Source organism: Gorilla gorilla, chromosome 12 (assembly GCF_029281585.2).
Source record: "Gorilla gorilla gorilla isolate KB3781 chromosome 12, NHGRI_mGorGor1-v2.1_pri, whole genome shotgun sequence".
Lineage (NCBI taxonomy): Eukaryota > Metazoa > Chordata > Mammalia > Primates > Hominidae > Gorilla > Gorilla gorilla.
The window spans coordinates 66,938,777-66,955,886 of NC_073236.2; the positions used below are offsets into that span (position 1 = coordinate 66,938,777).

At 39.5% G+C, this 17,110-nt stretch overlaps 1 protein-coding gene across 3 annotated transcripts in view; it reads left to right on the forward strand.

Annotated features, from left to right (window-relative positions):
- The first annotated feature begins 1,984 nt into the window (after nt 1-1,984).
- The window catches only part of EXOC6B (exocyst complex component 6B), a 647,056-nt gene continuing 631,930 nt past the window's right edge, over nt 1,985-17,110 (forward strand). The window contains exon 1 of one of the 3 annotated variants that reach the window (XM_019021027.4): nt 1,985-2,232. In XM_019021027.4, the coding sequence (XP_018876572.1) occupies nt 2,120-2,232 (113 nt within the window). In that variant the 5' untranslated portion in view covers nt 1,985-2,119. The remainder of the gene's footprint in view (nt 2,233-17,110) is intronic. The other 2 variants (XM_055378081.2, XM_055378080.2) reach the window with 2 other exon arrangements.

Sequence of the window (17,110 nt, forward strand, 5' to 3'; positions counted from 1 at the left end):
AAAGCAGTGCATGCACAAGGAAAATAATTCCAAGAGTGCAAATGATAATTACAAATTACCTTCTTACTACTTCAGACTCCTTCTTTCCAATTTTTTTTTTTCCTGGATGCCATTACTGTTAACAGTTTTTTGGGCATTTTTTCAGACATATTCTATCTATGTAATATTATATATATGTATATGTGTGTGTGTATATATATCAAAGCATATATATGAGTATTTATTCTTTTAAAAAACAAATGAGGACAGAGTCTACATATTGTTTCATGCCTTGCATTTTTCCACTCAACAACTACAACTTGGAGACAGTTTCATGTATGACCATAGAGTCTTTTGTCTTTCTTTTTAATGATTGCATAATAGTCTATAGTATGGTTGTAGCACAAATTATTTAGCCTAAGCTTCCAGTTTGGTTCTTCTCTCATGCCTTTTTTTTTTTTTGTCAGTGGAAACTCTCTTCTACTAGTCACTCTGGTACTAAACCTTGGAGTAATATCTAACCTTTTTGGTATCTAGTAAATCCTGTCAATTCTCTCTTTTTGATGTTTTTCCTACTTGTTCATTTTTTTTCATTCTCATTGCCGCTTCCCTGGTTTAGGCCTTCTCATCTCCTACAGTGTCGCCTTATCTCCAAATTCTCTGTCTCTGCACATCTTGCACACTTGCCCTTCACCAAATTTCCTAACGCCCACATTTTGATTGTGTCACTCCTCTTAAAAACCTGCACCTGTAATCCCAGCACTTTGGGAGGCCGAGGCGGGCGGATCATGAGGTCAGGAGATCGAGACCATTCTGGCTAACACAGTGAAACCCCGTCTCTACTAAAAATACAAAACATTAGCTGGGCGTGGTGGCGGGCGCCTGTAGTCCCAGCTACTTGGGAGGCTGAAGTAGGAGAATGGCGTGAACCCGGGAGGTGGAGCTCACGGTGAGCTGAGATCCCGCCACTGCACTCCAGCCTGGGCGACAGAGCGAGACTCAGTCTAAAAAAAAAAAAAAAAAAAAAATTAGCCGGGCGTGGCGGCGGGCGCCTGTAGTCTCAGCTACTCAGGAGGCTGAGGCAGGAGACTGGCATGCACCCGGGAGGCGGAGCTTGCAGTGAGCCGAGATCGCGCCACTGCACTCCAGCCTGGGCGACACAGCAAGACTCTGTCTCAAAAACAAACAAACAAACAAACCCCCAAAAAACCTTCAGTGCCTTCCCATTCATTGTGTTACGTAAAAACTCAAGCAATGATTAATAAATCCGATTTTTAAATTGTAACTGATGAGTTCATGAAATGCAGATGCCTGGATCAGAATCTCCAGATGTATGACTGTCAGTCAGCCTGTATTAAAAAAAAATGTTTCCAGGTGCTTCTGTTGCAGTTGGTTGTTGGATCAGTGGAACCATTAGAACAAAGTACACATTTCTCAGCCCAGTATTTAAGGCTCCTCGTAATTTCTCTCCAGCGAACTTTTCCAGACCCATCCCTTACTACTACGTCTTTACACGTCAGTGCAAATGAAATTCTTTTTGGCTGTCTGGATTCTCCTCACACCTTCCAGTTATGCCTTTTAACCTCCGAAACCCAGTGTCTTTATGAAGCCTTGGCAACCAGAAGAGATCTCTGAACTCCATTATCGGAACTGGCTTACAGCTCACAGTTTTGAATTCTCCAGCTCCCCGTGTCTCCCCCACTAGATTGTAAGGCCTCTGTCAGACATTAAGTTAGACTTTATTATTCGCGCCGACGGAGCCTTGGCACTTTGTGGCAAAGGTGGTAAACAAGAATTTGTAGGTTTAGTGCCACTGCCTGACTTGATCATCACTGTTTACGCACTGTCGTTAACTGTTTTTGCTTACAGTGGGCTTCAACAGGTATTTGCGGATTCCATGTATGAATGAACAGAATCCAACCTAGCATTTCCCAGAGAACTACAAATCCCAGCGGACATTACGCAGAACGCCGACGGACGCGGTGACGCAAGGGGGCGTGTCGAGCCTGAGGGAGGGGTCGGCCTGCGGGTAGCCAGAGGCTGGGGCGGCTGTGGAGCCTGTGGTGGGAGCGGCATTGTGGGGCAGGGAAAAGGTGAGCCGAGCCGACGGAGGGGACGCGCTGCGGGGCGCCCCCAGTCTATGGAGCGGGGTAAGATGGCGGAGGCGGAGAGCCTGGAGACAGCGGCAGAGCACGAGCGGATCCTGCGAGAGATCGAGAGCACTGACACGGCCTGCATCGGGCCCACGCTCAGGTACCCCGGGTGCCGGGACCACAGAGGGGCGGGAACGGGCGGGACGGGGCAGGCTCCTCTGGGTCGGGGCTCCGGCCGGCTGTCCCCAGGTCCGGCGCCGGCCCCTCCCTTCGGAGAGACCTTGCATACCGGGCGAGGCGGGTCTCCCTTCGCAGCCCCGACGCGGGGTCCCTTCCCGGCGCCCTACAGCCCAGTGACTCAGGACGCTCCCGCTGCCTCCCTCGGGGCAGGAGTAGCCTTCGTTCTCCCTCCGAGGCTGGTCCGGCGCTGGGGAACGAGAGGGCGCCCGACAGATGGTGGTGGCTCCCGGCAGATCTTCCCCCTGGGGACATCACCCTTCTCCCTCCGTCTCCAACTACGTCCTGCCCTAGACAGGAGTCCTGCTCTTCAGACAACACAGAATTTCACTCCATGGTCTGGTGCTCGAAATCAAAGTCTTGCCTCAGAATCACAGCCACTTCTCAGAAACGAGTCCCTGGAAATCCTAGGCCTGGATGGAAGTTTCCCCAACCCGCGCCCCTCTCCTGGGAGCCGCTGCTCCTTTATCCCTGCCTCCCTGTTACGAGGACGACTCTCGCCCACGGTGCAGCCTCCTCATCGCTGGGGAAAATTGACCCTGCTGCCGCCCCCCAGTTATCATTTTTTTTGCACGCACGTCTCCATTTTATTTGGAGATGTCAAAAGAAATCCCTACTTACCTCAACTTATTTAACAAATTTAGGTAGCACTTGTTACATAAAGTCCAAGACGTTGTATAAAGTGATTTACAAATGCAACTTATTTAAGCCACAAAACAACCGTATTAGGTAGGTTCTATTATTCTCCTTTTACAGACAGGGCACAGATAGGTTAAGTGACTTGCCCAAGGTCACAGAGAAAAGAAAGTGGGGGACTCAGATTCCTACTCGGATAGCCTGGACCCAGACACTTAACCACTGTTTTGCCTCAGCTGGGGATTACCGGCTACCTGTACTTCCTGTTGGTAACTACTCACTAAGCCCAGTTTTGAACTACTTTCCCCCCTCCCCTCATGTTACTGGTGTCCTAGAACGAACTCATCCTTATCCCTTACTGTTATGCATTCTGATCATGCAGCCAATACATAGATAACTATCCTACCCTCCTTGCACAGTCTTGGGTCACTGCCCCTCCCATCAGAAAAGTTATTACTCACTGCTTGCGTTTTCTTGGGGTAAGTTGACTCAGGAAAGACTAATTGGAGGGCAGGCTGGAAACTACTCCTCCTCTCCACTTGCACAGCTTCCTTCTCCAGGACACATTGTTAGCACATTTCTGCCAGTACCACCCCTGGTCATAACTATCCTTAGTAGTTTGCCTTTTGTCTCTTTATTTATTAAAAGTAATGGCCAAAACCGCAATTACTTTTGCACCAACCTAATATTCATTTATTGAGACAGGGTCCCCTTTTGTCTCCTAGGCTGCAGTGCAGTGATGTGATCGTAGCTCACTGCAGCCTTGACTTCCTGAGTTCAGATCCTCCCACCTAAGCCTCCTGAGTAGCTGGGACTACAGCTGTGCACCACCACCACACCTGGCTAAGTTTTAAACTTTTTGTAGAGATGGGATTTTGTCATGTTGCCCAGGCTGGTCTCAAACTTTTGGGGTCAAATGATCCTCCCACCCCAGCCTCCCACAGTGTTGGGATTACAGGCATGAGCCACCGTGCCTGGCCCCTTTGTCCCTTAAAGTGACTTTTAGCTCCCTTTTTTGGACCAGTTCTTCCACACAGTTGCCTGTCTCTCCACCAACCCCCATTGCCTTATGATCAGGACCATTGTGCTTTTCTCAATTCCCATTTTCTTCAGCTCTTAAGGGTCAATGGTCCTACACACATTTTCCTGTATACTTCAAATCATCTCTAGATTACTTATACTACCAAATATAATGTAAATACCATGTAAATATATGTTATACTGTATTGTTTAGGTAATAATGACAAGACAAATGTCTGTAGCATGTTTAGTGCAGATGCAACCATCCTTTTTTTTTTTTTTTTTTTTTTTGGGACAGGGTCTCACTCTGTTGCTCATGCTAGAGTGCAGTGGCACAATCGCTGCAATCACTGCTCACTGCAGCCTCGACTTCCTGGTGATTCTCCCACCTCAGCCTCCTGAGTAGTTGGGACTACAGGCGTTCGCCACCATACCTGGCTAATTTCTTATATTTTATATAGAGATGGGGTTTCACCATGTTGCCCAAGCTGGTCTTGAATTCCTGGGTTCAGGCAATCCACCTGCTTTAGCCTCCCAAACTGCTGGGATTACAGGCGTGAGCCACTGCGCCCAGCCACTGTCCTTTTTTTTTTGTTTTTTTTTTGTTTTTTTTTCTCAAAACTTTGATTTGAGAGGTTGGTTGAACCTGTGGATACAGAGGGTCAACTGTATATACATTACGGTTTAAATATAAGTTACCCAGTCTCCTTAAAACTTGTTTCATTGTTATTACTGAGTTTTTTCACTGAAAAGTGGGGTTTTGTGTAGGTAGATGGATTAAGAGGTCTTTTGCCCTAAGGGGACACTGTAAAAAAAAGAAAGTTTGAGACTCATTACCAGTTTTACTTGCTTTTCTTGACTTCCTATATGATTATTATGGGCTCATCATTTTTGATCTCAACTTTTTTTTTTTTTTTTTTTTTTTAGCAGATTACACTGAATCTTACTGTCAGACCCAGGGTTCATTCACTTGAATATCCTATAATACAAGGAGTACCCACTGTCTTTGTCTTTAGTCTAGCTGTCCCTACCCATGTTCATAGGGGATGATCTCACCTTTTTTCCTTATCCCGTTCAGAGGCAGCAGCATGCACAGACTTGATGTTTCAGATCCCATGCCTTACTTGGGATGTGCCTCTATTGTCATTATCTCCTGTTTTTCATCACTATCATGAAACAGGTTTGATTAAGGCAGTAGCTCTCTTGCCTTAACTGCTCTCAGTTGTAAACCTCGAACTTTTCCTCTTCATAGTATGTCTTTCCTCTTTCTTCATCTTTTGAGGTAACATTGTAAAGGCACCAGATTCTTAACTGTTCGTGAGATGGGTTTTCTAGCTGAAGAGAAACTAACGAACAGAGAAAGTAAATTGAGAGCAGATATTAGATTAGTATATCCATCCCTAAAATACCTGCTCTTCAAAAAAATCCACTTGGCTATATTGCTTAACCAGACTCTTTCCTTTGCCAGCTATTATTTGTGTATCATTACTTGCTTGCTTTCTTTGCTATGATACTGGATTATTTTTTCCAGTCTTACTCCTTTTTGTTTGAGGAGTCACAGTGGCTTGACTTTTTCATTATATTACTATTTTAGTTTTGAGCTGTACATGCAATGTTGGTAGATTCCCATCTATCATAAGGATATACCACCTCTTCTTTTTCATTGTAATTCTGAAAGGCCCAAGCATATCCACACATAAAGAGGGTGTTGCCTAGCAAACTCTTTTGGGAAAGTAGCTATCTCTCTCTTTGTCTTTACCTTAAAAATTATTTTGTTATGTGTGAGTCCTAATTTTGGAAAGAGGCCTATAAGATGTTAAAGCCTGCCTGTCCTGTTTTTAAAATAATGTTCATTCCTGCTTTGTGTTATGAATACTAAAATTTTGATGACAAATCATTTGTGAACAATAGCTCCCTGTTTTCATTTTTCAAATCCCATCCCTATATCTCTACTTTTCCTTTATATCACTTACTCAGTAGAAGTCATTTCTTCACTTTGTACTCTGGGTAATAGCAATTAACATTCAATCTAATTGTTGTTTAAGATTTTGTTTTCAAACTTAAAATTTAATATTGAAATACATTGCCATTAAAAAACAACTATATTGAGATATAATTCATGTATCATACAATTTACCCATTTAAAGTGTACAGTTAAATGGTTTTGGGTATGTATATTCGCAGAGTTGTGCAGCAATCACCACAACCTAATTTTAGAAAATTTTCATTACTCAAAAAGAAACCTTGTACCCATTAGCGGTCTCTTCATTCTGTTCCCTCTCTCTCCCTAGGCAATCACTACTTTTCTTTATGGGTTTGGCTATTCTGGACATCGGGACATTTTGTATAAATGGAATCAAACAATATGTGTTTTTTTGGTAACTGAATGTTTTCAAGGTTCATCTATGTGGTAGCATGTAACAGTACTTAATTTCTTTTTATCGATGAATAATATTCCATTGTGTGAATGTACCACATTTTATTTGTTCATCAGTTGATGGACATTTGGGTTGTTTCCATTTTGGGGCTGTGGAACAATGCTGCCATGGCCATTTGTATACTAGTTTTTGTATAGACATATGTTTTCATTTTTGTTGAGTATGTACCTAGGAGTGGAATTTCTAGGCTGTAAGGTAACTCTATGTTTAACATTATGAGGAACTGCTAGACTGTTTTTCCAAAGTGCATGCGCCATTTTACATTCCTATAGCAATGTATCAGGGTTCCAATTTTTCCACATCCTTGTCAACACTTGTTATCATCTTTTTTACTTTGCCATCCTTGTGGGTGTGAAGTTGCATTTCATTGTAGTTTTGATTTGCATTCCCGTAATAGCTGTTCTTTTCATGTGCTTATTGGTCATTGTTTATCCCTTTTGGATCCTTTGCCCATTTTTAAATTGGGTTATTTGCTTTTCTTTTTTTGGTTGAGTTGTAGGAGTTCTCTGTGTATTCTGAATATGTCCTGTTATCAGATATATGATTTGTAATACTATATCCTATTCTGTGATTTGTCTTTTCCATTTTTTGATATCTTTCATGTTCTTAGCTTTTGCTGCACAAAAGTTTTTAATTTAAATTAAGTCCAGTTTTCATTTTTTTTTCTTATTTTGTTTCATGCTTTTGATGTTATATTTAGGAAACTTTTGCGTAATGCATGATCATGATTTGCTCCTATATTTTTTCTAAGTGTTATATAATTTTATCTTTTACATTTAGATCTGTGATTCATTTTGAGTTAATTTTTGTTTACGATGTAAGGAAGAGTGTCCAGTTTCATTCTTTAGCATGTGGATATCCAGTTGTTCCAACACCATTTGTTGACTGCTTTTTTTTTTTTTTTTTTAAAAACCCAGATTCCTGGTTGATTTATTTTGATCTCCTTATCATGATTTATGTTCCTTATTTGTGGCAGAAATGTAAAATTGAAAACCCTGTTATTGAGTTTATGTGATTTTTGCTAGCTAGCCTAACTTCCTTCATTTAGTATTCTCACCCAGGGAAGTTTGCTCTAGTTTTCAGCGAAAGTTTTTCTCTTTTTAGCTCAATTCCTGTATCATAAGAATGATTTGATTACTATATTTGATCTTGGTAAATAACTTTAGGGACTGATTATTGTCTTCTGGAATTATTTTGTGTCATACTACCCAGTCTTATGTAACATAAAGTATATTAATGATACAGTGTTACCTTTTTCACTGTTAAAACAGTATGTCAACATATGGAATTTGGAAACTAGATTAAAAATTGCTTACAATTCTATAACACAGCTGCTGTTGTTTTGGTGCTTTTCCTTCTAGAACTTTGCCTTATATATTTTATTATTACAAAGCTTTACTTATGGTTGTAGGAATAATTTTCTGTCTTGCTTTTTTAAGTTGTTTGTTTATAAAGCTAGCTCTTACAAGAAACAAATTGAGGGGGATATTTTCAAAAGGCTGTTTTATTTAAGGTCATTTGATAATTGAATATGGGGATGTGGCATCCACTTACTACTTCTGTGCCTTTGACCACATGGCTCTTATTTTCCCATCCAGCACCCTCTCCCATTAATTCATCTTTACAGAGATCAGTTAATCATAATCCTTGGTTCGTGACACTTTCTCATTATAGGTCCATGGCTCTCTTTAATAAATTAAATCAATTTATTTTTATAAGCAACTTACCACCCAAGTGGGCAATTTTTTCTCATCTAAAAAGTGATTAGAAAAATGAAGATAAAGCATCCTTCATGGTACAATGCAAGGTACCAAGCTAGGACTACTGCCTAGCAGGTAGCATGAATGATGCTTTCTCTCTCTCTCTCTCTTTTTTCTTTTCATACTCTTCCTCCAATGTAGATGGGGTGCCATGGTACCTGCTAGGCATTGGTCACTCAAGTGTGAGTCATCTTCCACCTTTACCCTTGGGTTTGCTATGTGGACTTAAGTATTTCTATTTTTTGAGTTTTGTTAGTTTAGTGGTTAGCCTATTTTTTTTGTTTCCTTTTCCTGGTCCCACATATCTAAGGGATATAATACTTGTCAATAATCAATCCTGGGAGGGGTTATTTTGGGGTGGAGCAGAGAAAGGAGGAGGAGATAGGAAATAAATATATAAAAGCCCTTCAGGTGATTGTGTGTGATATACTCCGTCCTTGACAATCACTGAGGGGAAGAACATTCCCATTGCTCATGCTTATTTTTTAATAGTAGTGCCCTTTTAAAAATGACATTTTTATATTTTAATTATAAATGTAATAGAATGACTTAAGAAGAAACAACAACAAATAACTTAATTCTATTACCTTTCCACCACTTTTATATTTTTATATTTCCTTTTAACTTTTTAATATGCATTTTATTATATTAAATATTAGATGATTATTATGTGTCTTGCTTTTTCAGTTAACATGTTATATACAGGTTTATACATCATAATGATGTCACTTTAGTGGCTTTATTAATGAATTGATTCATTCATATATTCATTCAATATTGAGCAATGTCTATGTGCCAGATACTCTTCCAGGCTCTGGGGTACAGCAGGCAGCAATATAGACAAGTCCCTATCCTTATAGAGCTTATAGAGTCCGGAGCGGGCACTTACAGAATAAATGAATAAATATATAAAGTAATGCTATTTAGCGATTAATGTTACATAATGACTGGGTTATTGCTTTCAATTAGGGGATTAGGAAAGGTAGCTTTGGCAAAGGTTTGAATAGAGTGAAGCAACAAGCCATATGGCTCTCTGTGAGGGAAATACCTTCCATACAAAGGGGACAGTAAGTGCCAAGGCCCTCAGGAAAAGGATAACGGTGGGAAGTGGTGGTAAGAAAGTAGTCAGGGTCCAGATCATGTAGACTAAGAAAGAGACTTTGATTTTATTCTAAATGTTATGGAAAGGTACAGGAGAGTTTTTATTCTGAGCATTATGGGAAAGTACAGGAGAGTTTTGAGCAGGAAAGTGACATGTGGTCACTTAGATTAAACAAGGAATGTGGCCAGGTACAGTGGCTCATGCTTGCAATCTCTGCACTTTGGGAGGCCAAGGAGGGCAGATCACTTGAGGCCAGGAGTTCAAGACCAGCCTGGCCAACATGGTGAAACCGTGTCTCTACTAAAAATACAAAAATGGCCTGGCACGGTGGCTCACGCCTGTAATTTCAGAACTTCGGGAGGCCGAGGCGGGCGGATCACGAGGTCAGGAGATCGAGACCATCCTGGCTAACATGGTGAAACCCCGTTTCTACTAAAAATACAAAAAAAAAAAAAAAAAAAAAAAAAATTAGCTGGGCCTGGTGGCAGGCACCTGTAGTCCCAGCTACTTGGGAGGCTGAGGCAGGAGAATGGCGTGAACCTGGGAGGCGGAGCTTGCAGTGAGCCGAGATCGCGCTACTGCCCTCGAGCGTGGGAGACAGTGCGAGACTCGTCTCAAAAGAAAAGAAAACAAAACAAAAATTAGCCTGGCGTGGTGGTGGGCACCGGTAATCCCAGCTACTCAGGAGGCTAAGGCAGGAGAATCACTTGAACCCAGGAGGTAGAGGTTGCAGTGAGTGGAGATCGCATCACTGCACTCCAGCCTGGGCGACAGAGCGAGACTCTGTCTCAAAAACAATGATAACAACAACAAACAAACAAGGAATGTTCTGGCTGCTGTGTGGAGACAGAGTAAGAGAGGCAACAGGGAAACCAGTTAGGGGATGTTTGCAATAATAAGAGGCAAGAGATGGTTATGGCATGCAATATGGTAATAGGGAGGAGGTGATGAGAAGTAGCTGGATTTAGAATATGTTTTGAAGGTAGTGCCAAAACGATGGATTAGTTATGGGAATTAAAGAGAGGATCAAGGATAATTCCAAGGCTCTTGGCCTAAGCAATCAGATGATGGTGATGCCAATTATTGGGATAGGGAACAATAAAGGGAGGAACTTTACTTTTCTTTGAATAACTTATTACAGCCTGACATATTTATTTTTGATTGTCTACCCTGTTAGAATGTCTGTTCAAGGGGGGAAGGGATTTTGTTTCTTTTGTTTGCTGCTGTATCCTGGGAACCCAAAGGGTGCCTGGCATATAGTTGGTGCTCAGTAAATATTTGTTGAATGAATAGAAGAATTAAAAAATTGTATCACCAACTGTTAATTATCTGGGAATTAATTAACTGATTTGCAGATTAACTGTCTTAAAAATATGACTTCTTTTTGAGAGAAAATAAAACTAATGAAAATTTCAAAAGCCTCTACATATCAGAAATGTTTTTATAACTACATATAACTTTATAGTTCTTCTTTCTCTTCATCAGTCAAAAGTGTAATCTAAAATAATTTTTAAAAAGCCTGTCATTCCTCAGTGTTCTTTGTAGTGCTGTCAAAAGTTTGCAGGTTTAAGAATAGTAACTCTAATGATGAAAGCATTATGATCTGAGTGCATGTTATATAAATAAAGCTTAACATTTAGCAAAAAGTTGAAATTGTACATTTGGGTAAAAGGGTGGATAATGTTAAATAAGTTTCATTACAATATGGAATAGGAGAATAAATTTTTTTGTGGTTTGATAAAGAGAAACTTGTTTTTAAAAAATGTCCTCATTGAGTTATCAAGCAAACTGGAAAAATGAAAAAATTGTGAAGAATCTGTGGCTAATAAGACAATGTTGATTTGGTTCAGTTAGCTGGCAATGGGCTCTGTGTTTGATTTTGTTTGAGTTAAATAGACAACAATTTTCATTGAAGCTCTTCCAGTGGAGGTCATGCTGATTTGTTATCTGACTGATTAGATTCACACCACAGAAAAATTAGTAGCCATAGAGAGAAATTAAATGGGAGTGTAGCATTTGCTAAGTATTCCTGTGTTAAATTTCAAGAGTTTGTTAGTTATCATCAGATCAAATATGTAATTCTGAGGAACCTGAGCTCCTGGAAATCTTATCTACTGTAATTTTGAAAATAAAAAACGATATAGGTAAATTATCTTGTGTGGGTTTGAAATATTTAAAAAGTGGAAAGAAAAGGATATGAATCATAGATCTAACAAACATTTTTTGTCTCATTCCTTCTATTTCCCCATTTTATTCGTTTGTTGTTTATTCTTCCATTGCTTTCTTATGCAAATAGGAGCATATATTATCTTATTTTCTCCTTCTTTTTACAAAATAAATAGTGTTATTGTATAGACTTCTGCAGCTTAGTTTTTTAGTTATACATATATTTTGGAGATTTGTCCATATCAGTATATAGAGGTTTTCCTTATTTTTTTTAAATAGCTACATAATATTCCATTATGTAAATATATCATGGTTTATTAAACTAGTTCTCTGTTTCTGGATATTTCGATTATTTCCAGCCTTTTGCCAGAAAAAATAATGCAGGAAGGGATAGCCTTGAATATTGGTCATTTTTTATTGCACATTTCTTTTTTTATTTGTTTTGTTTTTGAGACGGAGTCTTGCTCTGTCTCCCAGAGTGGAATGCAATGGCGCAATCTCTGCTTACTGCAACCTCCGCCTCCCGGTCTCAAGCGATTCTCCTGCCTCACCCTGGCGAGTAGCTGGGATTACAGGTACCCATCACCACGCCCGGCTGATTTTTGTAGTTTTAGGGAAGGGATTTCACCATATTGGCCAGGCTGGTTTTGAGCTCCTGACCTCAAATGATCCGACCGCCTCGGCCTCCCAAAGTGCTGGGATTACATGCCTGAGCCACTGCGCTCGGCCTGTTGTACATTTCATACTGTATCTATAGGATAGATTCCCAGAAGTAAGATTGCTAAGTAAAATGATGAATGTATCTGGAATTTGGTAGGTATTACCCACTTTAGAGGTTGTACCATTTTGTTCTCCCTCTAGCAGTCTATGAGATTGCTCATTTCTTTGTAGCTCTTTCAATAAAGTTCTCCGTAGCTTTTTCAACAACCCAAAGACTTTTGGGCTTTTGTCAATATGATGTGATAAATAGTGTTTCAGTGTAGTTTTTCTTTTTCTTTTTCTTATTGTGAGTGAGGCTGAAAATCTCACAATAATATGTTTAAGGGCTTTTGTGTATGTCTTTTGCTTATTTTTCTGTAAGGGGGATATTTTCTTTTTTCTTTTTTTGAAACAGGGTCTCTCCCTCTCTTGTCCTGGCTAGAGTGCAGTGGGCAATCTTGGCTCACTGCAACCTCCGTCTCCTGGGCTCAAGCGATCCTCTCACCTTAGCCTCCTGAGTAGCTGGGACTACAGGTGCGCGACACCACGTCCAGCTAATGTTTTGTATTTTTGTTTGAGACGGGGTTTCGCCCTGTTGTCCAGGCTGCTGTCGAACTCCTGGGCTCAAGCCATCCGCTTGCCTCGCCTCCCAAAGTGCTAGGATTACAGGCGGGAGCCACCGCACCCGGCCCGGATTATTTTCTTTTTGATATTTGGGCGCCCAGGGTAAAAAACCTTTGATGGTTATATGTTGCTTAAATGCATGACGAGTATGTACAGTGGAATTAGTTGTGATTGGTAAATAAACCATTGTTTTTAAGAAATGAAAGTTTCAAACCTGCCTCTTTATTATTTTAGTCATAAAGAGGTATCAGTAAACAAAGGCATCTTATTTTATTTTATTTTTTTGAGACGGAGTCTTGCTCTGTCGCCCAGGCTGGAGTGCAGTGGCACGATCTCGGTTCACTGCAAGCTCCGCCTCCCGGATTCACGCCATTCTCCTGCCTCAGCCTCCGGAGTAGCTGGGACTACAGGCGCCTGCCACCACGCCTGGCTAATTTTTTGTATTTTTAGTAGAGACGGGGTTTCACCGTGTTAGCCAGGATGGTCTTGATCTCCTGACCTCGTAATCCACCCGCCTTGGCCTCCCAAAGTGCTGGGATTACAGGCGTGAGCCACCGCGCCCGGCAGAATTATAATATTTTAAAAAATTGAGATCTGTTAACTCCCAAGAGGACAATGATTTGATGAAAGAAATTTAAGCATGTAATATAAATTGCATACCTGCAAACCTGTTAGAGCTTTAAAATATACATTACCCAGTGAAACATTTAAGGGAGCGAGAACCATCACAATGCAACTAACTAGATTACCTTAATTTGATTTATGATAATACATATGGACTGGGACTCTGTTAAAATACCTACTTGTCATTCAGTCTTGAAGATCATCATATTGACATGCACTTTGAACTTGCATGAATTTACCTTCAGTTACTACTGTGGTTTGATAATTGATTAATTATTACATAAAAGCAAAAACAAAAGCAACGACCACAATAACGAACTTCTTTTATAACAGTTCTATCATTTCAGTATTTAGACGCTTCCAGTGTTTAGAACTCTAAATAAATGTTCTATTGTACGTTAGATAAATGATGAAGGCCATTTGCCAAAAGTGATGATTTGGATTAAAATATAGGCTCTCTTTCATTATATAGTTTTTGATTAAAAAGCTGTGGAGGAAGGAACACAGACTTTCAATTTGACCTTGTTTTCATAGGCCTGGAACATGACAGATTCTGTGACTCACGCATATCTTTTGGTACTATGATATTGTGTAGTGGCATACTGACATCTTGTTGCACATTCCAGCCAAGTCTCTTTCTTCTTATTGTTCTCAACATATCAGTTTTCAAAACTTGCTTCTTTATGTTTTTTCCCTTTGCAAATTGTGCCTTTGTTTCTTTCCTCCTCTTTGTGCTTGACTTTGTATCTCCCTACCACTTCCTGTAACTTAGAATTTTAAAACACACATTGTCCAGTGAAATATCTAAACGAGCAAGAATCATCACAGTGCAAACCAATTTCTACTTCCTGGGGAAGCTCTGATGCTAATAAGCAATGAAATTCTAAAGATATTGATATGAAATGTGGTCTTATCAAGCAATATGAATGAAGAAAAACAGCAGACATTGGGCTGGACTAAATTTATCCTATGAAAATTTTTGGTATGGAGTTTGATTTAAGGAAAGTCATATTTATGGAATACATTTTTTAAAAAGAAAAAAATAATGCAGCTAGCCAAGTATTTTGTTTTTGGTCAGGTAAAGGAGTTCCTTGACATTTGTAAGGAAGAGGTATACAATGATCTTTTGGCATTGGAGTAGCAAAAATAAGAGGAAAGTGAAATGAGAAAAGCTCTTGAAACCCCAAGAAAAATAGATTATTAGAGGCATTTTAAATGATAAATGTGGATTTGATGGTATACTTTGTTATTTGATTTTTAAAATTTGGCTGGGTGTGGTAGCTCACCTGTAATCCCAGCACTTTGGGAGGCTGAGCGGGAGGATCACTCGAGCCCAGGAGTTTGAGACCAGCCTAGGCAATATAATGAGACTTTGGCCTCTACAGAAAACAAAAATTAGCTGGGCATCGTGGCATGCACTATAGTCCCAACTAACTAGGGAGGCTGAGGTGGGAGGATCACCTGAGCCCAGGAGGTTGAGGCTGCAGTGAGCCAATGTCATGCCACTGTACTCTAGCCTGGGTGACAGAGTGGCATCCTGTCTCTGAAATAAAGAAGTAAGTACAATTAAACTTTTGAGATAATTATAGAATTCATATGCAGTTGTAAGAAATAATACAGAGATCCCCTTTATTCTAGATACTAGTCTATTGTTGGATATGTGGTTTGCAAATATTTTTTTCCTACTCTGTAGCTTGTTTTTTTACCCTCTTAAAAGGGTCTTTTGCAGATCACAAGTTTTTTAAATTTTGATGAAGTCCAGCTTACCAATTTTTCCTTGTATGGAGCAGGCCACTGTCTTTATTAGTGTAGCTATATATAATATCCTGATACTGGTAGACTGATTCTTCTTTATCTTTAATCTTCTTTATCAGAATATTTTAATCTTGTTTTATCAAAAGTTTTAGCTAATGTTTCTTTGCCTTTTTATATAAATTTTTCTATAAATTTTTATTTATTTATTTTTTAGAGATGGGGGTCTCCCCCAGTCACCCAGGCTGGAGTGCAGTGGTGCAATCTTAGCTCACTGCAGCCTCTAACTCTTGGCTCAAGCTATTCTCCCACCTCAGCCTCCCTAGTAGCTGGGATTACACACACAAGCCACAGTGTCCGGCCACCTTATATGTTTTTAGAATAATCTTTTCTACATCAGCAAAAAAGTCTTGCTGCGATTTTGATAGAAATTGCATTAAATCTATATGTCAATTTGAGGAGAATTGACATCTTTACTAATGAGTCTTCCAATCCACAAACATTGTATGTATTTCCATTTATTGAGATCTGTTTTGATTTCTTTCAGCATTGTATTTAGCATACAAGGTTGGCACATATTTTGTTAGATTTATCTGCAAGTAATTCATTTTCTTTTTTTAAGTGATTTTAAATGTTATTGTATTTTTAATTTCGGTGTCTGTGTCTTCATTTTCTATTATATAGAAATGCAATTCATCTTTGTATGTTTACCTTGTATCTTTGTGATCTTGCTGGACTCATTTGTTAGTCTAGGAGTTTTTGTGTAGATCCTTTGGAATTTTCTATGTAAACAATAGTGTTATCTGCAAATGGAGAGAGTTTTAGTTATTTTCCAATTTTTATGCCTTTTATTTCCTTATTTCACTGGCTAGAACATCTAGGACTATGCTAAGACTGGTAAAAGTGGATATCTTTGCCTTTTTCCTGATCCTAGAGGGAAAGCATTCAGTCTTTTCTCATTAAGTATCATGTTAACTTTAGGTTTTTTTGTGGATGCTCTTTATCAATTTGAGGAAATTTTCCTCTATTCCTATTTTCTGAGAGTTTTTATTGTGAAAGAGTGAATTTTGTTAAATGCTTATAATGCATCATTTTATATGATCATGTGATTTAAAATATTTAGTCTGGTGAAATCTGTTTTGAACATTGAATGAACCTTGCCTCTTTGGAATAAACCCTACTTGATCATTGTATACACTTCTTTTTATTTATCTCTGAGTTCTATTTGCTGATATATTGTTAAGGATTTTTGATCTATACTTATGAGAGATATTGGTCTATAATTTTATTTATTTTTTATTGTCTTATGTCTGGTTTTGATAGAGTAATAGTAACTTCTTAAAATGAATTGAGAAGTAGCGCCTCACTCCTCATCTATTTTCTGGAAGAGATTTTAGAATTCATGCTAATTCTGCTTCAAATATTTTGTAGAATTCTTCAATGAAGCCTTCTAGGCTTGAAGATTTTAAATTGCAAACTCAATTGACTGTGTAAATTTCTGTGTCATATTGGTGAGTTGTAGTCTGTATTTTTTGAGGAATTGGTTTATTTCATCTAAGTTGTTAAATTTATTGTGCCTTTTTTTTTTTTAAGCAGAGTCTTGAGTCTCGTTCTGTCACGCAGCTGGAGTGCAGTGGCACGATCTCAGCTCACTGCAACCTCCGCCTTCCAGGCTCAAGAGATTCTCATGCGTTAGCCTCCTGAGTAGCTGGGATTACAGGTGTGCACCATACCTGGCTAAATTTTTGAATTTTTAGTAGAGACGGGCTGGTCTTGAACTCCTGGCATCAAGTGATCCTCCCACTTCGGACTCCCAAAGTGCTGGGATTACAGGCCTGAGCCACCCCACCTGGTCTATTGTGTTGTTTTTTTTTGATATGAGGTTGCTCAGACTAGAGTGCGGTGATGTGATCTCGGTTCACTGGAACCTTCACCTCCTAAGTGATCCTCTCACCTCATCCTCCTGAGTAGCTGGAACTA